At 40.0% G+C, this 23,947-nt stretch overlaps 2 protein-coding genes and 1 pseudogene across 3 annotated transcripts; all 3 read left to right on the forward strand.

Annotated features, from left to right (window-relative positions):
- Positions 1 to 408: 408 nt before the first annotated feature.
- Positions 409 to 6,481, forward strand: LOC311148781 (troponin I, fast skeletal muscle-like; the record flags this gene model as incomplete). The annotated part of the gene is made up of 7 exons (XM_084185743.1): positions 409 to 456; positions 4,306 to 4,339; positions 4,439 to 4,475; positions 5,473 to 5,601; positions 5,894 to 5,983; positions 6,059 to 6,232; positions 6,401 to 6,481. Exons 2-7 carry the CDS (start codon positions 4,332 to 4,334, stop codon positions 6,479 to 6,481), a joined length of 519 nt encoding a protein of 172 aa, XP_084041869.1. The 5' UTR covers positions 409 to 456; positions 4,306 to 4,331.
- Positions 6,482 to 12,908: 6,427 nt separating this feature from the next.
- LOC311148763 (troponin I, fast skeletal muscle-like) lies at positions 12,909 to 14,806 on the forward strand (annotated as a pseudogene). Its single transcript has 5 exons — positions 12,909 to 12,938; positions 13,786 to 13,911; positions 14,218 to 14,307; positions 14,394 to 14,559; positions 14,726 to 14,806. The product of its transcript is annotated as a troponin I, fast skeletal muscle-like (transcript).
- Positions 14,807 to 17,594: 2,788 nt separating this feature from the next.
- LOC311148764 (troponin I, fast skeletal muscle-like) lies at positions 17,595 to 18,926 on the forward strand (the record flags this gene model as incomplete). The annotated part of the gene is made up of 6 exons (XM_084185729.1): positions 17,595 to 17,602; positions 17,755 to 17,791; positions 17,993 to 18,118; positions 18,350 to 18,439; positions 18,524 to 18,697; positions 18,843 to 18,926. The coding sequence occupies 6 exons, from the start codon at positions 17,595 to 17,597 to the stop codon at positions 18,924 to 18,926; spliced, it is 519 nt and encodes a 172-aa protein (XP_084041855.1).
- Positions 18,927 to 23,947: the final 5,021 nt, after the last annotated feature.

Raw genomic sequence — 23,947 nt, forward strand, 5'->3', positions numbered from 1 at the left:
TACATCTGGCCCTGTAGTGTAGGCCTACTGTGACCACATTCATTTATCATTCATTAATTAAGACTCAATCACAACAAGAATCTATAGAGGGGATGAAATTGTGACAAGCAGTTGCATGTTGCTTGTTATTATTCACGTTACAGAGCAAGACGTGGAAATATTATTGATACTGTAGTTATGGTCAATGTGGAGCCTATATTTAGATTACAGGGCATGATACAGGGCATGACAGGGCAGTATATCAGGCCGACAGGGGGCCGGCAGCATCACTGACCATTACCATAAAGACTGACCTACTGGAGGAAACATTACCATGTTGAGGGGGGGGGATAAACCACTGGTGTCCACCCATCAGTATTTAATACTGTGTACTCCCTCATTTAATCTGCCATCGGCTTGCCATCCTCTCCCTCTCTCACAGCTGCTCTTCATTTTTCATCATTATTTTTCTCACAGGTGAGGATAATAGTGGAATCTTATAGTGTTCCAGCATCCATAATGTGCTCCTGTCTCTTGACTGCTTTGAAATGTATCTAGTATTGCAGCTGTTGGTTTCTGCACATTGTGAGATAATAAGATCACAGTAGAAGTGTGGTCCTGTATGGTTCAGTTGGTAGAGAACAGTGCTTGTTACACCAGGGTTGAGGGATCAATTCCTTTGGCCTCCCACATGAAAAATGTATGCATGTGTGACAGTTAAGTTGTTTTTGGGATATAAGTGTGGGAACAAATACATGTCTGTATCCTCACCTTTGTTTTTTTTATGTGATAGATGTTATTTGAAATTATTCATTATGTGCACATGATTGACAGATGTTAAGGAATTTGAATGTTTAATTGTTTTGCGTCACCAAATGTGAATCTAGCTATTTAGGAAGTATAGCTAGCTCAACAGTTTGAGCCTTCTTGGTCACTAGGAATATTTTACTTCGTAGGCAGATTGTATGTATCAGCCCAACATGATGCTCAAGGGAACCTTGTTACCTGGATGTTTTTGTTCTGCTATGGGTGTGCAATCTTTTCAAAAAAAAATCCCGAACAGGTAGTGTTCTAGATGTTGGGAATCTACAGAATTTAACTTTGTTAGCTAGCTAGTTATTTTGAAATGGTTTGGAGGAAACAACAACAAGTTGGAAGAAAAGCTACAAAAAATTAAGGAACACTTTAACTATCCCTTTAAAGAATCAACACTTTATCTATCCATAAGAGTGACTCAAAAATATTTGGTACTAATTGTGTATGGTAGTAAAATAAAAATAAGAGTTGTAGCTATGTAGGTCAGCAGCTCAGAAATTAAGTAGATCATAATTTAGCATGCCAAATATCAGTTTAGATTTGTCTACCTCAGGGAAATATGAAACGATCATTGAGAATGTTTTTGGCATCTGAATAGGTTGAAATCCTATCTGTTAAATCATTAAAATGTTCCAAGTGGGAAGCAGCAATATGATACATGCTTGTGAATATCTCATATCTGCACGCTTATATCTGCAATGTGAAACTAGTTTGAAGGTGTTCTATTGCCAGTGTCTAGCTGCCAAATAATATGCTAAAATTGCAGATTGTCCAAATGTCCTGGATCAGCATATAAAATATATATATATACCCCAGTAAAGTGAACCAGGGTAGACTCCTACTTGCTGTGTAATTAAAGTGATCTCTACAGCCGTGGTCAAAAGTTTTGAGAATGACACAAATACAGTGGCTTGCGAAAGTATTCACCCCCCTTGGCATTTTTCCTATTTTGTTGCCTTACAATCTGGAATTAAAATAGATTTTTTGGGGGGGTTGTATCATTTGATTTACACAACATGCCTACCACTTTGAAGATGCAACATATTTTTTATTGTGAAACAAACATGAAATAAGACAAAAAAACAGAACATTTGAGCATGCATAACTATTCACCCCCCAAAAGTCAATACTTTGTAGAGCCACCTTTTACAGCAATTACAGCTGCAAGTCTCTTGGGGTATGTCTCTATAAGCTTGGCACATCTAGCCACTGGGATTTCTGCCCATTCTTCAAGGCAAAACTACTCCAGCTCCTTCAAGTTGGATGGGTTCCGCTGATGTACAGCAATCTTTAAGTCACACCACAGATTCTCAATTGGATTGAGGTCTGGGCTTTGACTAGGCCATTCCAAGACATTTAAATGTTTCCCCTTAAACCACTTGAGTGTTGCTTTAGCAGTATGCTTAGGGTTATTGTCCTGCTGGAAGGTGAACCTCCATCCCAGTCTCAAATCTCTGGAAGACTGAAACAGGTTTCCCTCAATAATTTCCCTGTATTTAGGGCCATCCATCTTCCTTCAATTCTGACCAGTTTCCCAGTCCCTGCCGATGAAAAACATCCCCAGAGCATGATGCTGCCACCACCATGCTTCACTGTGGGGATGTTGTTCTCGGGGTGATGAGGGGTGTTGGGTTTGCTCTAGACATAGCATTTTCCTTGATGGCCAAAAAGCTCAATTTTAGTCTAATCTGACCAGAGTACGTTCTTCCATATGTTTGGGGAGTCTCCCACATGGCTTTTGGCGAACACCAAACATGTTTGCTTATTTTTTTCTTCAAGCAATGGCTTTCTTCTGGCCACTCTGTGGAGTGTACGGCTTAAAGTGTTCCTATGGACAGATACTCCAATCTCCGCTGTGGAGCTTTGCAGCTCCTTCAGGGTTATCTTTGGTCTCTTTGTTGCCTCTCTGATTAATGCCCTCATTGCCTGGTCTGTGAGTTTTGGTGGCGGCCCTCTCTTGGCAGGTTTGTTGAGGTGCCATATTCTTTCAATTTTTTTATGATGGATTTAATGGTGCTCCGTAGGATGTTCAAAGTTTCTGATATTTTTTTACAACCCAACCCTGTTCTGTACTTCTCCACAACTTTGTCCCTGACCTGTTTGGAGAGCTCCTTGGTCTTCATGGTGCCGCTTGCTTGGTGGTGCCCCTTGCTTAGTGGTGTTGCAGACTCTGGGACCTTTCAGAACAGGTGTATATATACTGAGATCATGTGACAGATCATGTGACACTTAGATTGCACACAGGTGGACTTTATTTAACTAATTATGTGACTTCTGAAGGTAATTGGTTGCACCAGATCTTATTTAGGGGCTTCATAGCAAAGGGGGTGAATACATATGCACGCACCATTTTTCCGTTATTTATTTTTTCGAATTTTTTGAAACAAGTTATTTTTTTCATTTCACTTCACCAATTTTGACTATTTTGTGTATGTCCATTACAGGAAAACCAAATAAAAATCCATTTAAATTACAGGTTGTAATGCAACATAATAGGAAAAACGCCAAGGGGGATGAATACTTTTGCAAGGCACTGTACTAATTTTCACAAAGTCTGCTGCTTCAGTTTTGATTATGACAATTTTTATATACTCCAGAATGTCATGAAGAGTGATCAGATGAATTGCAATTAATTGCAAAGTCCCTCTTTGCCATGAAAATGAACTTAATCCCCAATGCTGCCTATGACCCCAAGAACACCATCCCCACCGTCAAACATGGAGGTGGAAACATTATGCTTTGGGGGTGTTTTTCTGCTAAGAGGACAGGACAACTTCACTGCATCAAAGGGACGATGGACGGGGCCATGTACCGTCAAATCTTGGGTAAGAACCTCCTTCCCTCAGCCAGGGCATTGAAAATGGGTCGTGGATGGGTATTCCAGCATGACAATGACCCAAAACACACGGCCAAGGCAACAAAGGAGTGGCTCAAGAAGAAGCACATTAAGGTCCTGGAGTGGCCTAGCCAGTCTCCAGACCTTAATCCCATAGAAAATATGTGGAGGGAGCTGAAGGTTCGAGTTGCCAAATGTCAGCCTTGAAACCTTAATGACTTGGAGAAGATCTGCAAAGAGGAGTTGGACAAAATCCCTCCTGAGATGTGTGCAAACCTGGTGGCCAACTACAAGAAACGTCTGACCTCTGTGATTGCCAACAAGGGTTTTGCCACCAAGTACTAAGTCATGTTTTGCAGAGGGGTCAAAAACGTATTTCCCTAATTTATTTTGCAAATCAATTTATAACATTTTTGACATGCGTTTTTCTGGATTTTGTTGTTGTTATTCTGTCTCTCACTGTTCAAATAAACCTACCATTAAAATTATAGACTGATCATGTCTTTGTCAGTGGGCAAACATACAAAATCAGCAGGGGATCAAATACTTTTTTCCCTCACTGTAGATACATAATTATTACTGCTCTTCTGACTCTATCACAGTGCAACATACACATTTATAACAACACTTGTTCTGTCAAAGTTTTGAATCTTTTCATTTCTGTCTTATACAAGGTGTGAAAAAAAAATAAACAAGCAAGATGTCAGAGTAAGTATAATGTTAAATTTGTCTCAATAAATCTGAGAGGTGATCAATTGTCTGAGTGCATCTTGATCCTTTAATGTTTTCTACTTCTTCCTCTCACAGGAAAAAGATGACATCGAGTCGCAGGGGTCATCTGAAGGTAAATATACTGAACTAACCCAATTTCCCCCTCCAATATGAAAAACTGTTTTGTTCTTATTCTCCTTTGATTTAACATTTATCTATACAGGTAAGTCAATTAATAACCCATTCTTATTTGCAAAGATGACATGTCAAAAGTGCGAGCACAGCAGCGATATAAAATAACTTTCCTTATTTAATGAAATAACCACAAATGAACTATGTGTACGAATTATAGTGTAATATGTTTTCAAGACAAACACAAACGGCAGATAAACAGTAGCTGGCAGGTGCCTGAAGTTAACAGTAGCTGGCAGGTGCCTGACGTTAACAGTAGCTGGCAGGTGCCTGATGTTAACAGTAGCTGTCAGGTGCCTGACGTTAACAGTAGCTGGCAGGTGCCTGAAGTTAACAGTAGCTGGCAGGTGCCTGAAATTAACAGTAGCTGGCAGGTGCCTGAAGTTAACAATAGCTGGCAGGTGCCTGAGGTTAACAGTAGCTGGCAGGTGCCTGAAGTTAACAGTAGCTGGCAGGTGCCTGAAGTTAACAGTAGCTGGCAGGTGCCTGAAGTTAACAGTAGCTGGCAGGTGCCTGAAGTTAACAGTAGCTGGCAGGTGCCTGAAGTTAACAGTAGCTGGCAGGTGCCTGAAGTTAACAGTAGCTGGCAGGTGCCTTAAGTTAACAGTAGCTGGCAGGTGCCTGAAGTTAACAGTAGCTGGCAGGTGCCTGAAGTTAACAGTAGCTGGCAGGTGCCTGAAGTTAACAGTAGCTGGCAGGTGCCTGAAGTTAACAGTAGCTGGCAGGTGCCTGAAGTTAACGTGCTTAGGCTGTCAATTATTAATTCAGACACTTAATACCACAAGGTTACTTTCTTGAATTTATAAGGAAATACAGTACATTTGAGAGTGTCTGAAATTGACACTAGGCCTAACCTTGCATTGGTGAGTCCTACATGTTTTTGCCTAGTCGTGGTCTGTTTTAGCTGCTCTGACACCTATTCTCCCCTTGGCCTCCAGAGCGTGATGCTCGCGATTGCCAAAGACCTGCTGGAGAAAGAAGCAGCAAGCTTGAAAACGACAAAGGCAGAGTATATGGCAGAAAGCTGCCCTGCTCCGGTAATGTCTGGGGGTCTTCCTGAGCTGCAGGTATTGTACCATTCTGACCAGTTCATTCTCATTTAGTCTGTTTTGAATACCTGACATATACAATGATCCATACAAACATACAATGGGTACCACAACATCCTAACCTAATTATCTTTCATGCTACATATTTGATTTTGCGATATGTGTTAAGGCTGCATTTGGATTTATTTGATTTGCTTAGAAATGAAAATGATTTGAATGAGATTGATCTGTGCCAAAAGCTGAAGAGACCATTAAGAGACTCACAGTGTTTCTCATTCAAATGATATGTGATGTGTTTGTGTGTCAACAGGAAATGGTTAAAAAGTTGGCTCAGACCATCGACAAGGTTGATGAGGATAGATATGATGCAGAGGCAAAAGTGAAGAAGGCAGACAAAGAGGTACAGTACATTGGATTCCATATTGTCCTCATCCTGTAAACATTTACCGCTGGTGTTGACTCACCCTCTTTACAGATCGAGGAGCTGAAGATGAAAGTGGTTGAGATCCAGGGCATAAAGAAGCCAGCTCTGAAGAAAGTGCGTATGTCTGCTGATGCTATGCTTGCAGCTCTGCTGGGCACCAAGCACAAGGCTTCCATGGATTTCAGAGCCAACTTGAAAGAAGTGAAGAAGGAGGTCAAAGAGGAGGTGGGTATTTGTGTGGAAACTTACAAAGCAGAGAATCCCAGTACCGTAGGAGTTGACGGCAGTTGTCCCGAATGTGCTCAGAACTTTGAGGAAAGGATCAGTTACATGTATTTCATATTATATCCTCAAACACTAAGAATGTCACATCATAAACTTTTTGTCATGCAGGAGGAAGTCGGTGACTGGCGTAAGAACGTTGATGAACAGGCTGGCATGGATGGCAGGAAGAAGAAGTTTGAGACCGCATAAAGGACTGAATTAGAGTCATTTTGTCAATCCATTTAACTTAAACGTATTTATGTCAATTGTAAAAAGCTATTGAAGAAAACCCATTTTACCTATGTCCAACATTCAATGCCAAAGTCCAGTAATTAATTAAATACTTTGAAGTAGACAGTATGTTTTGGTTACTTTTGATGTGTATATCTCTTGAACACAGTGGAGGCTGCTGAGGGGAGGACGGCTCAGGATTTTATTTCCTACAAACATTTCATCATAAATTTCAACATCATTAGAATATAATCTGTCAAACGAAATAACTTGATGAAAATACAATTAAATTAAAACATAGATTAAATTAACTCAATAACGATTGGCTTGATTTAGTTACACATTTTAGATGTGTGTTAATAATTACAAATATTTTTTATATTGAATTAATCATTTCATAATTTAATAAAGAATATACTAAACAATTTACAATAATATAGTTATTATATAATATATACATACCACAAGATGTCAGTAGAGCACCTGTTCTCCTTTCCTCTCTCGCTCCTCTTTTTGATCTTAATTTATTTACCTAGGCAAGTCAGTTAAGAACAAATTCTTATTTACAATGACGGCCTACACTGGCCAAACCCGGACGACGCTGGGACAATTGTGCGCCGCCCTATGGGACTCCCAATCACGGCCGGTTGTGATATAGCCTGGAATCGAACCAGGGGGTCTGTAGTGGCACCTCAAGCACTGAGATGCAGTGCCTTAGACCGCTGCGCCACTCGGGAGCCCTCTCTCTCTCTCTTCTCTCCTCTCTCTCTCCCTTCTCCTCTCTCTTCTCTCCTCTCTCTTTTCTCTCCTCTCTCTCCCTTCTCTCCCCTCTCTCTCTTCTCTCCTCTCTTTCTCTCCTGTCTCTCCCTTCTCTCCTCTCATCTCTCTTTTCTCTCCTCTCTCTCTCTCTCTTCTCTCTCTCTCCCTTCTCTCCTCTCTCTCTTCTCTTCTCTCTCTTCTCTCCTCTCTCTTCTCTCCTCTCTCTCTCTCTCTCTCTCTTCTCTCCTCTCTCTCTCTTCTCCTCTGTCTCTCTACTTTTATCTCTCCTCTCTCTCTCCATTCTCTCCTCTCTTTTCCTTCTCTCCTCTCTCTCCCCCTTCTCTCCTCTCTCTCCCCCTTCTCTCTCTTCTCTCTCCTCTCTCTCTTCTCTCTCCTCTCTCTCTTCTCTCTCCTCTCTCTTCCTTCTCTCCCCTCTCTCTCCCTTCTTTCCTCTCTCTCTCCCTTCTTTCCTCTCTCTCTATCCCTTCTCTCCTCTCTCTCTCTCTCCTCTCTCTCCTCTCTCTCCCTTCTCTCCCCTCTCTCTCCCTTCTCTCCTCTCTCTCTCTTCTCTCTCCTCTCTCCTCTCTCTCCCTTCTCTCCTCTCTCTCTCTCTCTCTCCCTTCTCTCCTCTCTCTCTCTCTCTCTCCCTTCTCTCCTCTCTCTCTTCTCTCCTCTCTCTTTCTCTCCTCTCTCTTTCTCTCTTCTCTCCCCTCTCTCTCTTCTCTCCTCTCTCTCCCTTCTCTCCTCTCTCTCTCCCTTCTCACCTCTCTCCCTTCTCCATTTTCTATTCCACTCTCCATCTTTCTCTCGCGCTCTCTTTCAATCTCTCGCTCCTTCTCCCCACCTATGTCCCCATCTCACCTTTGAGCAACGGAGGGCTGTTTGCTTGCACACTTTGTTCTCAGGAATTTGTCATTATTTGTAGATATTACATTTGCAGGTGTGTTACAATGAAAATGAAGTTAGTGCACTGGATTGAGGAACTCTTGTCCTGCAAATGGTGAGTAACACTTTTATCTCCTTTTAAAAAATCCTTCAAAAAATCGACAAGAAAGAAAAGTGTTCTGACAGTAATGACAAATACAGAAATTGTTAAACAATTGCACTGTTATGCAATTCATAGCATGGTTCCCTTGTTCAATTTGACAACCCCTTTTTCCCTGTTTTATTTTAAAGGTGCAATCTGCAATTTGTACTTCAATTTTCTTTTACTTTTAAGTTATTGATATATACCCATTGATTATTGAAAGTTATAAACTGGGTGGTTCGAGCCCTGAATGCTGATTGGCTGACAAAACATTTATTTTTACTGCTCTAATTACGTTGGAAACCAGTTTAAAATAGCAATAAGGCACCTCGGAGGTTTGTGGTATATGGCAATATACCACGGCTAAGAGCTGTATCCAGGCACTCCACGTTGCGTCGTGCATAAGAACAGCCCTTAGCCGTGGTATATTGGCCATATACCACACCTCCACGGGCATTATTGTTTAAACATAACTTATAAATGCCTCATGAGCTTAGTTCAACTGTCGTTCACCATCAGCTTATTTTCCTCCAGAGTTTGTAAACAGTGTAAACTAAATCTTTATGGCCTCAAAACATGGTTAAAACTATAATTTTGATATCATGGATGGTCAGTCATTGCTTCAATAGCTCTGTCTATGAATTTGTTTACATTTCTCCAGCCCCATCCTTCCGCTTTTTACCAAAACTGTGGCAGGGCGACTGCTTTTTTATTGTTTGAACTGCAGATTGCCCCTTTAACAATTGCCATCTGATTATTGAAAATGGCAGGATCATCATCACCAAAAAGTGGTTCAAGAATATATCAACATTGTCCCTTGCTTAACAGGTTTATCTATCCATGTCGTCCGTGCTTAACTGGGATGGCCTAATTGGTATAGAAGCCAAGTGGCAGCTCAGGTTTTGGGAGACACCTTACTCATTCAAGGGTTTTTCTTTATTTTATTATTTTCTACATTGTAGAATAATAGTGAAGACATCAAAACCATGAAATAACACATATGGAATTATGTATTAACCAAAAAAGTGTTAAACAAATATATTTGAGATTCTTCAAAGTAGCCACCCTTTGCCTTGATGACAGCTTTGCACACTCTTGGCATTCTCATCCAGCTTCACCTGGAATTATTTTCCAACAGTCTTGAAGGAGTTCCCACATATGCTGAGCACTTGTTGGCTGCTTTTCCTTCACTCTGCTGTCCGACTCATCCCAAACCATCTCAATTGGGTTGAGGTCGGGGGATTGTTGAGGCCAGGTCATCTGATGCAGCACTCCATCACTCACATTCTTGGTAAAATAGCCCTTACACAGCCTGGAGGTGTGTTGGGTCATTGTCCTGTTGAAAAACAAATTATAGTCCCACTAAGCCCAAACCAGATTGGATGGCATATCGCTGCAGAATGCTGTGGTAGCCATGCTGGTTATGTGTGCCTTGAATTCTAAATAAATCACTGACAGTGTCACCAGCAAAGCACCCCCACACCATAACACCTCCTCCATGCTTTATGTTGGGAACTACACATGTGCAGATAATCCATTCACCCACACCGCGTCTCACAAAGACACGGCGGTTGGAACCAAAAGTCTCCAATTTGGACTCCAGACCAAAGGACATATTTCCACCGGTCTAATGTCCATTGCTCGTGTTTCTTGGCCCAAGCAGGTCTCTTCTTATTATTGGTGGCCGTTTGTAGTGGTTTCTTTGCAGAAATTCAACCATGAAGGCCTGATTCACATAATTCTGAACAGTTGATGTTGAGATGTGTCTGTTACTTGAACTCTGTGAAGCATTCATTTGGGCTGCAATTTCAGGGGCTGGTAACTCTAATGAACTTATCCTCTGCAGCAGAGGTAACTCTGGGTCTTCCATTCCTGTGGCGGTCCTCATGACAACCAGTTTCATCATAGCTTTTGATGGTTTTTGCGACTGCACTTGAAGAAACTTTCAAAGTTCTTGAAATGTTCCGTATTGACTGAACTTCATGTCTTAAAGTAATGATGGACTGTCGTTTCTCCTTGCTTATTTGAGCTGTTCTTGCCATAATAAGGACTTGGTCTTTTACCAAATAGGGCTGTCTTTTGTCACACAACATAATGCCACGGATGTCTCAAACTTTGAGGGAGCACGCAGTTGGCATGCTGACTGCAGGAATGTCCACCAGAGCTGTTGCCAGATAATTGAATGTTCATTTCTCTACCATATGCCGCCTCCAACTTCATTATAGAGGTATCTGTGATCAACAGATGCATATCTGTATTCCTAGTTGTGAAATCCATAGATTAGGGTCTAATTAATTTATATGAACTGTAACTCAGTAAAATCTTTGAAATTGTTGCATGTTGCATTTATATTTTTAGTCAGTATACATTTTGTAATGATACCACATTGCTCATAGCCATCCTAAAAACACTTGGGTTTGAGTCTTTCCTTTTCACAACAACAATGTGAGAAAATTGTAAGTAAATTTGATATTTTCTGACCTTCCCATTCTATTCAGCATGCTATAGAATATCACTGATACAACCCTTGGTCAACATATTGGCCAGTCATGTCCCTTCAGCATATTGAGCAGTCGTGTCCCTTCAGCAAATTGACCAGTCATGTCCCTTCAGTATATTGACCAGTCATGTCCCTTCAGCATATTGACCAGTCATGTCCCTTCAGCATATTGACCAGTCATTTCCACTCAGCATATTGATCAGTCATGTCCCTTCAGCATATTGAGCAGTCATGTCCCTTCAGCAAATTGAACAGTCATGTCCCTTCAGCATATTGACCAGTCATTTCCACTCAGTATATTGACCAGTCATGTCCCTTCAGAATATTGAGCAGTCATGTCCCTTCATTATACTGACCAGTCATATCACTTCAGCATATTACCAGACATGTCCCTTCAGCATATTGCCCAGTCATGTCCCTTCAGCATATTGACCAGTCATGTCTGTCCAGCATATTGACCAGTCATGTACAGTGGGGGAAAAAAGTATTTAGTCAGCCACCAATTGTGCAAGTTCTCCCACTTAAAAAGATGAGAGAGGTCTGTAATTTTCATCATAGGTACACGTCAACTATGACAGACAAAATGAGGAAAAAAAATCCAGAAAATCACATTGTAGGATTTTAAATGAATTTATTTGCAAATTATGGTGGAAAATAAGTATTTGGTCAATAACAAAAGTTTCTCAATACTTTGTTATATACCCTTTGTTGGCAATGACACAGGTCAAACGTTTTCTGTAAGTCTTCACAAGGTTTTCACACACTGTTGCTGGTATTTTGGCCCATTCCTCCATGCAGATCTCCTCTAGAGCAGTCATGTTTTGGGGCTGTCGCTGGGCAACATGGACTTTCAACTCCCTCCAAAGATTTTCTATGGGGTTGAGATCTGGAGACTGGCTAGGCCACTCCAGGACCTTGAAATGCTTCTTACGAAGCCACTCCTTCGTTGCCCGGGCGGTGTGTTTGGGATCATTGTCATGCTGAAAGACCCAGCCACGTTTCATCTTCAATGCCCTTGCTGATGGAAGGAGGTTTTCACTCAAAATCTCATGATACATGGCCCCATTCATTCTTTCCTTTACACGGATCAGTCGTCCTGGTCCCTTTGCAGAAAAACAGCCCCAAAGCATGATGTTTCCACCCCCATGCTTCACAGTAGGTATGGTGTTCTTTGGATGCAACTCAGCATTCTTTGTCCTCCAAACACGACGAGTTGAGTTTTTACCAAAAAGTTATATTTTGGTTTCATCTGACCATATGACATTCTCCCAATCCTCTTCTGGATCATCCAAATGCACTCTAGCAAACTTCAGACGGGCCTGGACATGTACTGGCTTAAGCAGGGGGACACATCTGGCACTGCAGGATTTGAGTCCCTGGCGGCGTAGTGTGTTACTGATGGTAGGCTTTGTTACTTTGGTCCCAGCTCTCTGCAGGTCATTCGCTAGGTCCCCCCGTGTGGTTCTGGGATTTTTGCTCACCGTTCTTGTGATCATTTTGACCCCACGGGGTGAGATCTTGCATGGAGCCCCAGATCGAGGGAGATTATCAGTGGTCTTGTATGTCTTCCATTTCCTAATAATTGCTCCCACAGTTGATTTCTTCAAACCAAGCTGCTTACCTATTGCAGATTCAGTCTTCCCAGCCTGGTGCAGGTCTACAATTTTGTTTCTGGTGTCCTTTGACAGCTCTTTGGTCTTGGCCATAGTGGAGTTTGGAGTGTGACTGTTTGAGGTTGTGGACAGGTGTCTTTTATACTGATAACAAGTTCAAACAGGTGCCATTAATACAGGTAACGAGTGGAGGACAGAGGAGCCTCTTAAAGAAGAAGTTACAGGTCTGTGAGAGCCAGAAATCTTGCTTGTTTGTAGGTGACCAAATATTTATTTTCCACCATAATTTGCAAATAAATTCATTTAAAATCCTACAATGTGATTTTCTGGATTTTTTTTCCTCATTTTGTCTGTCATAGTTGACGTGTACCTATGATGAAAATTACAGGCCTCTCTCATCTTTTTAAGTGGGAGAACTTGCACAATTGGTGGCTGACTAAATACTTTTTTCCCCCACTGTATATAACAATCCTGTATGTTAAACTCACCTTTTTTCACAGGAAAAGGATGTCCTTGACCCGCAAGCATCATCTAAAGGTAAATCAACACATTTCACTGTGACAACTTTCTATGTATTCTTATGGTCTGCTTGGCAAGTTCGGTGCAAACTGCATTTTATCGATGGGTTTCCAATGAGCAGTATATGACTCTGGGTATGACAATGTGCATTTCTATATTTTTGACCTCCATTAAGTACACTAGTGTGTCCTAAATGTACACAGTGGTGTAAAGTACTTAAGTAAAAATACTTTAAAGTACTACTTAAATCGTTTTTTGGGGTATCTGTAATTTACTTTACTATTTATATTTTTGACTACTTTTACTTTTACTTCACTACATTCCTAGAGAAAATTATGTACTTTTTACTCTGTACATTTTCCCTGACACCCAAAAGTACTCGTCACATTTTTAATGCTTAGCAGGACAGGAAAATTGTTCAATTCATGCACTAATCAAGAGAACATCCCTGGCCATCCCTACTGCCTCTGATCTGGCGGACTCATTAAACACAAATGCTTTGTTTGTAAATTATGTTGGAGTGTTGGAGTGTGCCACTGGCTATCCGTAAATTAAAAAGATTTGCTTAATATAAGGAATTTGAAACGATCGATACTTGTACATTATTTTTTACGTTTGATACTTAAGCATATTTTAGCAATTACATTGACTTTTGATACTTAAGTATATTTAAAACCAAATACTTTTAGACTTTTACTCAAGTAGTATTTTACTGGGTGACTTTCACTTTTACTTGAGTCATTTTCTATGAAGGTATCTTTACTTTTACTCAAGTATGAGAATTGGGTACTTTTTCCACCACTGAATGTACACCAAGCCAGGTACTAGACTAGGTTTGGCCTCACTGTGTTTCTTTTCCCCCCAGAGCTTGTGTCTCTTGATTGTGGCTACTTCGCTGGAAGCAGAGAAAAAGGAGTCTGTGAAGGAGAAAGACAATTTCATGGCTCAGATCCCCGGCCTGGATTTGTCTGGAGATCAAGCGGCGCTGGTGGTACGATACTATTTATTAATTTGAGTTTGTCGTAATAAGGAGGGGGAATTCGTACATGAAGTATACAAACTCCATTATCTTCCTTTTGCAGTTGCTGATGTCTTTTTTTAATACAGCAGCAGGGGATATAATTTCACACAGGCGTCTTGGCAAAGCCTTCATCAGTATGGGGAATGAAAGGTTCGCCACCTCTCTCTCTAGATAGCTGTTGCCTGCAGAAAGTGGTTCATTCCACACACTGTAGATGCTGGTGCCATGCTGGTGCCTCTCATATAAATTATCTGTGATGTGTTTGTGTGCACAAAGGAAATGATAAAAAAGTTAGCCCAGACCATCGACAAGGTTGATGAGGAAAGATATGACACAGAGGCAAAAGTGAAGAAGTCAGACAAAGAGGTACAGTACATTGCATTCCATATTGTCCTCATCCTGGAAACATATACTGCTGGTCTTGACTATGTGTTGACTCACCCTCTTCACAGATCGAGGAGCTGAAGATGAAAGTGGTTGAGGTCCAGGGCATAAAGAAGCCAGCTCTGAAGTATGTCTGCTGATGCTATGCTTGCAGCTCTGCTGGGCACCAAGCACAAGGCTTCCATGGATTTCAGAGCCAACTTGAAAGAAGTGAAGAAGGAAGTCAAAGAGGAGGTGGGTATTTGTGTGGAAACTTACAAAGCAGAGAATCACAGTACTTTAGGAGTTGGCAACCTTTGTCCCACATGTTCAGGGCTTTGACGAAATGATAAATTACATTTATTTAATATTATATCCTCAAACACTGAGAATGTCACATCGTAAACTTTGTGTCATGCAGGAGGAAGTCGGTGACTGGCGTAAGAACATTGATGAACAGGCTGGCATGGACTGCAGGAAGAAGAAGTTTGAGACCGCATAAAGGACTGAATTCGTTTTAGTGTTCAAAACTACGGAGGCTACGGAGTGATTCATCTATCTTTTTTGTTATTTTGTTGTACTGTTACAGAGTTAATGTTGGATCTGGAACCTAAGGTCGAGATTTGAGGTAAAGCCATGTTTTCACGCAACTTACAGCATATGATAAGCACTTATACTAACTGTAAACTGTGTTGTGTAGAATTATGTTACCCCTTTCAGATTTGGTCCCTCCATGCTTTTGGATGTAAGGTATTCTGGAGTATAGTTGCAAAAAAGGTGACTTTATGAAAAATCGTCTTATTCGCTTCTGATTCTGGGAATCTTCCAACTGGGATTTCTGGAAAACCTGGGAATTTTGGGAAAGTTACCGGAATTTTGCAACCCTATTCTGGAGAAACCTAGAACAGCTGGGGTTGAGGTTATCTATTATTATTGTATTATTATTATCTATTAAACACATCTGAGTTATAAACCACAAGATGTCAGTATAGTAAAGTACTTTCTCTTTCTGCTGACCCTTCCTCTCTCTCTCATTCACTCTACCCCACTCTCTCAATTAAATTAAATCCCCTTTCTCTGACCCAGATTCCTCTTTGACCAACAAACAGGCATGCCCCCCCCCCATTTGAAAGTATGGAAATGTCAAAAAGGGGGGACGTTGGTGAGTTTTGAACAAACGATAGCAATCTGCACTGTTCACCAAATGTAGCCAAGCAGAATCATGAATAGAGTAGCATTTCAGTTACTAAGTGTTATTTACTATTTTGTTTAACTACATTTGTCATGTGTTGGCCTGCTTAAGCACTCAACTTATTAGCAATATGGCCTAACATATCATTCACAGTTGCTGTGCTTTTAGGCTTGAAGGAAACACGATGGAATTGAGGTTTATTGTGTTTTGTCTTTAAGAAAATAAATCAATTTCTGATTTCAATGCAATTTCAATTTCTGAGTACTTTACTGATTCGATAAAAGTACAACTTTAAAAAATGTTTTAAGATTTTCAAGTACTTATTTTTCTAGAATTGATAATATGATTCAATTCTTGAATTATATTACTATGATTCATTTGTTGAAGTAGACTCCCATTTCAATTAATTTAGATTTTAAAAATACAGTATCATATTTTTTTTAAATCACTCATGTCTATAAATACTTTCCCTATCCCTCCCATACTGAACTGTAATTCTGTACTCACTGTTCAGAGCAACATATGTCTTGAAAGACATCTTGAAGGAAATAACATTTAAGAGGTGAACAGGGTTGGGCAGAGTGTATTTCAGGAGCTCGATGTTCCATTGGTCTGCCATGGAAACTACTTCCATAAAGAGGACCCAGTGTTTCTGCTGATGCATCACCCGACACCATATATACCATTTTCATGTTTCACTGCATGTCGCTTGCCAGTGTGCTAGTCTTCCATTCTTCCTCCTGGTGTGTTCTGCCCTCTTCCTCCTCTTCCTCTCATAGGTGAGAATCTCTCTTTTCCTGTCTCTCTATCAAACTCTCTGATTGTGTAGCACCACTGGAATTAAAAGCACAAGGTAATAGAAAGAGAAAGAGACTAAAAGGCCTCCCAACCGATGACAATCTTAACAATCAAACTCACTCATTGCACATGGGTGAGTTGCTGTACACCACTTTATGGATCATTAAAAATTGAACATATGGAACATATCTATTCACCTGGCAATACAGGTGAATGCATTGAGGTAAATATGTCAGGTTTTCTTTATTTTTGTGAAACTTTGGCTAGGGTTCTGGTTAGGGGCTATACTCTAGCAGTCAAAGCTGGTAAATACACTTAACCTAAATCCAGACCTCTGAGTTATTGAGTTTCAGATAAAGCTCTCAGGCACATGATGTTCTGTGTTAGATTCAGTGATTATATTAGGATTAGTGTTAATTCAATATAAAAGGGGAAGTTTATAGTGTTATACATTGTGATGGACAATATGATAGCTGTGAAAGTTTTTTGTTTTCTATTCAAGAAATGTGGTACATGTTTATTTGAGGTGGTGGATGGAGTAACAGCTTTGTAGAACTGAATAATAGACAGCATGCTAAGTGCCATGTTAATTGTTATGTATGTGTAAACAAACAAAAAGAATAGGAGATGTTTCATTAGACTGAGCTTGCTAAATTGTACACTTGACTTGATTTTATGATTTGAAATGAAATCATTAATTTGAATAGATTATGAATTACTGGGAAAGTAAAGCTTTTCTGATGTTTTTAATTCTCAAGAACTTTTAACTGAGACTTACAGTAAATATTGGGGAAGAAAAATAGCAAACCATTATATCCGTTGATTAAGTGTGAGTACCTTGATTCAACACCATCACATCTGTCTGCAGAATGAAGAAGATGCTGTTGATTTATGTAATTAGGAAGGCTTTTCTGATATACAGCACCGCGGCAGGTTAATAAATCGAGACTTGCGTCTCTGAAGGCAGCAGCAGTTAAAGTCTGTTAGGGTTTCACATTCTAACAACCATAAAACAAGTCAGACACCTGACTCTAGCAGTCCAGATTTAGCTCGCTCTGAATCACTGCAGACTCTAGCTCTGAAAATGGATCATGTTTCCCCTAAGAACCTAGTTTGGCCAAGTGTTCCCCAATCTTCAGCTCAATATCACAGTATGATCTTTAGACCAGACATGTCTCTCGCTTTTGCACCTATTGCATCCTAATGATATTATAAATGTTTATTTTTTAATCATAAATATCAAAACAAGTTTTCTCTGTTGTGTCTTCTATTCAGGGTGTGAAGCATAACAACAGCCAATATGTCGGAGTAAGTCTTGAAATGTGTCTAAAATTCACTAAAAGTGAAATTCCAGACTTTCAGCCTGACACAAAGCATGTCCGATCCACCGTTATGTTCTCTCAGTAATGCACATACCTGTTATATCCCTAACAACGTGTGAAATCCACGTTTCTTCACAGAAAAAAGATGACATCGAGCCGCAGGCATCATCTGAAGGTGAACCAAGACAATGAGTTGTGGTCCAATGGATGAAACAAGTATTACACACCAATATCCAGTACTTGACTAAATTAGTTTGGGCATAAATTAGACTGGATTTACACCTTTTCAACCTCTTTAATCCTTTAGGTAATCCTTTGTGCTCCAATACTACGTAGTAGGCTGGGTTTGGATTTACTGTGTTTCTTTGTCCTCCAGAGCTTGGTGCTCCAGATTGCATTTGAGCTGATTGAGACGGAGAAAAAGGAGGCTGTGCAGGAGAAAGCCAATTTCATGGCTGAGCTCCCCGTCCTGGATTTGTCTGGAGATCAAGCGGCGCTGGTGGTACGATACGATGCTAGTCATTCATTTGTTTACACAAGCTTCACACAACTACTCCAATGTATTTAAGCCTCACATTGGTGGTTCTTGGAATAAGCAATGTGTATTTTCCTACAAAGGACACAGACTCCAATTTCTTCACTCTAAATAACTGTTGCCTGAAGAGACTGATTCCTTCTGGAGAGGAGAGTTTTGCCTACAAATTATCAGACTGATGTGTTTGTGTGTCAACAGGAAATGCTCAAAAAGTTAGCCCATACCATCGACAAGGTTGATGAGGACAGATATGACGCAGAGTCCAAAGTGACGAAGGCAGACAAAGAGGTAGATTGTATTCCATCTTGTCCTCATCATGAATCAAACGTATACTGCAAATCTTATCTTCCTCCAAACTTTCTCACATCACAGATTGAGGATTTGAGGATGAAAGTGGTTGAGATCCAGGGCATGAAGAAGCCAGCTCTGAAGAAAGTGCGTATGTCTGCTGATGCTATGCTCCAGGCTCTGCTGGGCACCAAGCACAAGGCTTCCATGGATTTCAGAGCCAACTTGAAAGAAGTGAAGAAGGAGGTCAAAGAGGAGGTGGGTATTTGTGTGGAAACCTATAAAGTAGAGAATCACAGTACCTGAGTACTGTGTCCCAAATGTGTTCTGAGCTTTGAGGAAAGGATGAGTTATTTCATATTTTATCCTCTATATGTCACATCACAAACTTTCTGTAATGCAGGGAGTGGATGCAGTTGGTGACTGGCGCAAGAACGTTGATGAACAGGCTGGCATGGACGGCAGGAAGAAGAAGTTTCAGGGTTAAACACATTCATTTTTCAGCCATAGCCGACTTTTGTGTTTTGTCGTATTGTGGTACAGAGATGGATTTCTATGACCTTGTTGTTAGGCATCCCTTCAGGAAGAGGATCTTTGATTTTAAATGCTGTTATTTTTTGATACTGTAGGTTCAAATATATACTCGACACTATGGTTTTGGATCTCTCTCTCTCTTTCTTTATCTCTCTCTCTCTCTCTTTCTCTCTCTGTCTCTCTATCTTTCTCTTTTAACTTTTCAGTGTTATTTGCAAATGTTTTTGGCTATGGTATAGTGAGGTGGAAAGGGTAAATATTTGTAGCTTCACCCACTCTTAACATCACACAGCTTTCCATCTGCATCTGTAACATTCACTAAAAGGAACATATTCACTAACCAAAAAATACAAATAAAAATATATTTTAAAAGCTTGTGAATGTTTTAGTAGTATTTTCCTACAAGATCATTGCCAGTTAGGCCCAAATTGTCACTGGGCGTGCTTCTGCCAGTGAAAACATGGCACTCAAAGAGTGCGTGCATATTTGCCCAGATGTGTCCTTAGATCACAATATCTATGAGTCTGTAAGGTTCTGTAATTGACCCAGCAGCCCTGCTGTATGCTGTTTTTATGTGTTATGCAAAGCTTGCATTTAGATCTGGAAATTGGCCCTGTGCAATGGATAGATCCAACCCAATAAATATAACTAAGATTTACAGGATTCCATGGATCTAGATCAGGGGGAAATTATTAGATTCTTAATATATCTATTTTTGTTATTGATATTTAGAATTGAAAATTGAAACACAACAACAAACACACAACCCTGGATTGAACAACCAATTATTATTTGCTAAGTAACCAACCTCCTATTTAATCCAGATTAACAAATTGTTATCAGATGTATACTGTAGTTTGTAAGAAATATTGTTCTTAACTGTTCTAATCTGTTTTAGCTAATGGAAAGGCATTGGGAAATGGTCATGTCATATTAGTGTACCATATTTGTTAACACCTTTAATAATAATAATAATGATAATGATAATAATAATAACTGATTTCATTTATAATTTTCCAGATACTCCACCAGAGGGAACCTCCATATGTCGACAATATTAGGACGTTTGGGCTGACATTTTTATTTATTTTTACCTTTATTTTAGCAGAATGTCTCATTGAGACCAAGGACTATTTTGACAAGACAGGCAGTAATTCCACATTCAAAGTTAGAGATGCAAGTAGGTCAATCAAGAAAAAAAAATACAAAAACACAATTATAGAAAAACAAGCACTATCCTCTGTGAAGAGGTCCTCTACCAACAATCTGAACTGCCCGAAAGGCACCAACGCATCCAACTGAAGGGTATTCTGAAGATTGTTCCATAACTAAAAGAAGATTTAACTATATCTGTATTGACGGAAGGATTTCAAGAGTTAGCCATCCATATATGGTATCTCGTAAATATGACCAGAGTATGTCGATATAGATAGATACATACATGCACATGTATTGGGAAGACATTAGTGGATAAACATGTGCAGTAAGCTATTTACCCACGAACATTATCAGTTGAAAAACACAGATTTACTCAGATATGCCCATCCTAGCACCTAACCAACCATTCACGCTCAATATCTGACCTGTGGAGGTATGTTAAATGCTTAGCCTTAGACTGTTCAGAGTATTGATATCAAACCTCCAGGCAGCCAGCTACAACCACTGGCATAGCGATACCATAGCATTCCATCTATGGTCATGATGGCCTGCCTGTATTTAATACCCCAGCCTGGGCTGGGCATCTTAGGTTACCTCCAAGGAGCTCAAATGCAGGCCTGAGACTGGAGAACTGGCTAAGTATATCCCCTGACCCTGCTTCCGAATGCAAGGAGATGACACAGTGCTATATTTGGGGCATCTGAATTCACCAAGACACGCTATCTTTAACATTAGGAGAGCCGACAGAATCATAATGACTCAAAACAAATGTACTTTTCTAAATACTCTGCCATTTTTAAAGTGACTTTTCTTAAATAAGTCTATATAACACACTGTTGTTGTTAGAATCTTAATATCAGACACAATATTGGAGACTCCTTGGGGGAGATGTACTGTCAGAGAGAGATGCAGTCTGCCGGACCTGGTTTAATATGACCTTGGGTCAGCTCTAGCTGGGATGCGTTGATCATCATTTGGCTGCTGATCTTCTGTCTCCACCTCTAAATGGAGGATGTTTTTGTTATTACTTGAGAGGGACAAAAGGAGAGATTTAGTGAAGAACTGTTTATTTAACTTGTATTTAACCAGGCGAGCCAGTTAAGAACAAATTCTTATTTACAATGACGGCCTGGTTGTTATTCAGATAGTTAGGACCCTTTCAATGTTACGGCCTGGTTGTATGACAGATACCGTGCAGAAATAAGACATGACAGTGATAGATTAAAAATGCTCATATTTGGTAGTCATATCGCCTATACTGGCATACCCAGTCTACAGCCAAGCATGTGTTGATATTCTATCAGTGATATCATGTCTTGCGTTGGGTTCTGGCTTATTTCAAACCCATGAACATGTGAGAAAACCCACTGCTGGTGGACAGTCAGCCGTAAAAACAGAGCATTCACAAGGTAGCATTTATCAGGTGCAATGACAGCCCTTAAAATAATCAATGTTTTAACACAATAAAATGCATGAGGGGAATTTAGACCAACAATGCTTTCTTTGTCAACACATATGTTGACCAGAGGCACGGAATCAAGTCAACATATGGAAACAAAGTACTGCAGCTAAGTCCCCTCTGTTTTCCTCATGATCATCATGGTCATTATTTCACTGACCTAAACCTGCTTCTGACTGAAACAATTACAAAAAAACAGACACCACTGGCAGCTTGCACAGTGTAGTTGGCAGAGATTTGGGGTTGACCTTGTGTCCGTTTCCTGTGTCTTTATCCAGAAGGAACTGAAATGTCTTTATAACACCAACAGTGGACAGAGCCAACAGGACCTTTTGCCTTTTCTACTGTCGTATATGATGAATGGTGGTAATATTGCTGATGAACAAAAAGTCCGTTATGCTGCATCGTGTCAGAAGTTTTTATTCCTACCACGAGGTTACAGCATAAATTCACAGACACGCGTTGCCTGGAGAACGCCTCCCAGATTGTTATGGTCGTTCTGTCGTCTCATCGTTTAACTCCTATTTATAAACAATGCAAAGGGAGGGGCTACTCCCTCTTCTGGCCAATCACCAGTCTCCCCTCGGGCGTCACCCTCCAAGCGGCACATTTCAAATAACATCATAAAACATCCCCCCTTTGGCCTGAACAACCAACATTCCATTTCGTCATGAAAAACATTTAACAAAGGCATAATCTTCAGATACGATATTCCCCCCTTTCGAGACGAAATAAACGTCTCGAAAACAAACAGAATAAGATTATGACTATTAACCATTTATCTCAGTGAATATTCTTAACCTTAAACCCAAAAACATTCTCCTCTAGAGTGTAAATACCTTTCTATGAAATACCTGTTTATGAAGTGTGAATACATTACTATGACCCATGAAGAAATCTCTATGGAGTATAAATACATTACTATGACATATGAACAACTGTTTATGAAGTATGAACACATTACTATGAATTATGAATAAATCTCTATGGAGTGTAAATACATTACTATGACATATGAACAACTGTTTATGAAGTATGAACACATTACTATGAATTATGAATAAATCTCTATGGAGTGTGAGAGCGAAAAACTGTCCAGCAGCCATCCATCCATATCAATCAAGACAGTAAAATTCTCTCACCGTCCCTCTGCCCCAGGCAACCACCGTCGGTACTCCAGATAACCTCATAACTCATGTAAATGCATTTGAAACTATGATGTAATTAAATACCCATGTAAACAAAATCCTATCCATAAATATCCACTCTCAGGCTGGTCAACCCATAGGACCTGAAAGGGAATCTCTCCCTGCTTAAACATTCTGTCCCTAACCCCATCGAAATAAACAAAAGCATCTACGATCCTCATCTGCATTCAATAACATCAAACATAATTCTACTAAAATCAATACCTAAGAATATGACACAATTATGTATTACACATCAAATATGTCTATATTTCATTGCAGACACTGGAATGTAGTCCACTACACTTCCTCTTCCTGTAGTGTCCTCTTCCAATGGACTTGTTGATGATGGAATCAGCCACACCATCCTTGTTTCCTCTCCTCCAGTCATATTGTCTTTGTTTGAGTATTCCAATCTCCACATGCTTCTCCCACATGCTTCTGGAATGACAAGAAAATAAACGACCAAACAGTATCCTTTGCAAAACAACCACTTTCAAATTAAACCTCCATTTCACCTAAGAATTTAAAAAAATGATACAGAAATGATGCATGAATCACATTATCCATTCCCCCCTTTGATTCATAAATCACACTAAAAATCATACTAATATTGAAAAACCAATTTGAAAAATCATAAAATAATCCAAAATGATATTTATCCATTCAGTAGTCCATCTAGACCCCCTCGTCCGTCTTCGTCCAGATCCGGAACAGTCAACACCGGCATCTGAGTGTTGTCTCCAGGCACCACTTCTCCAACCTATCTCAATCTCATAACTTTCTCAAAAGTCAGTACAAACATCACACAGTGTTATCAAAGCTTAAACTACTAGAATCTGACCCATCACTGCCCCTACTGGCCTAATTAATCTTGCAACCAAATCCTTTCAAATGCTTCCCTTATATTATCTAAACTAACAGGAATACACTAATATTTATCAATATTATCTTCCCAAATGTTACACCATACCATGAATGAAGTCCCCCCTTCTCCCTTAAACTTATTCTTCAATGATAGGCTTGAAGACTATGACATGTCGCCATGTGTCTGCTAAATGACTGAAATGTAAATGTAATGTCACCCTTTTAACCCTAGATTTATCTGTGTCCAATGCTATCCCTCTTATAATGGTAAAACCTCATATGGAATCTTCAACGTTGACCTGT

The sequence above is a fragment of the Coregonus lavaretus genome (genome assembly GCF_964263955.1).
Source record: "Coregonus lavaretus genome assembly, chromosome: 21".
In the NCBI taxonomy this organism is placed as follows: domain Eukaryota; kingdom Metazoa; phylum Chordata; class Actinopteri; order Salmoniformes; family Salmonidae; genus Coregonus; species Coregonus lavaretus.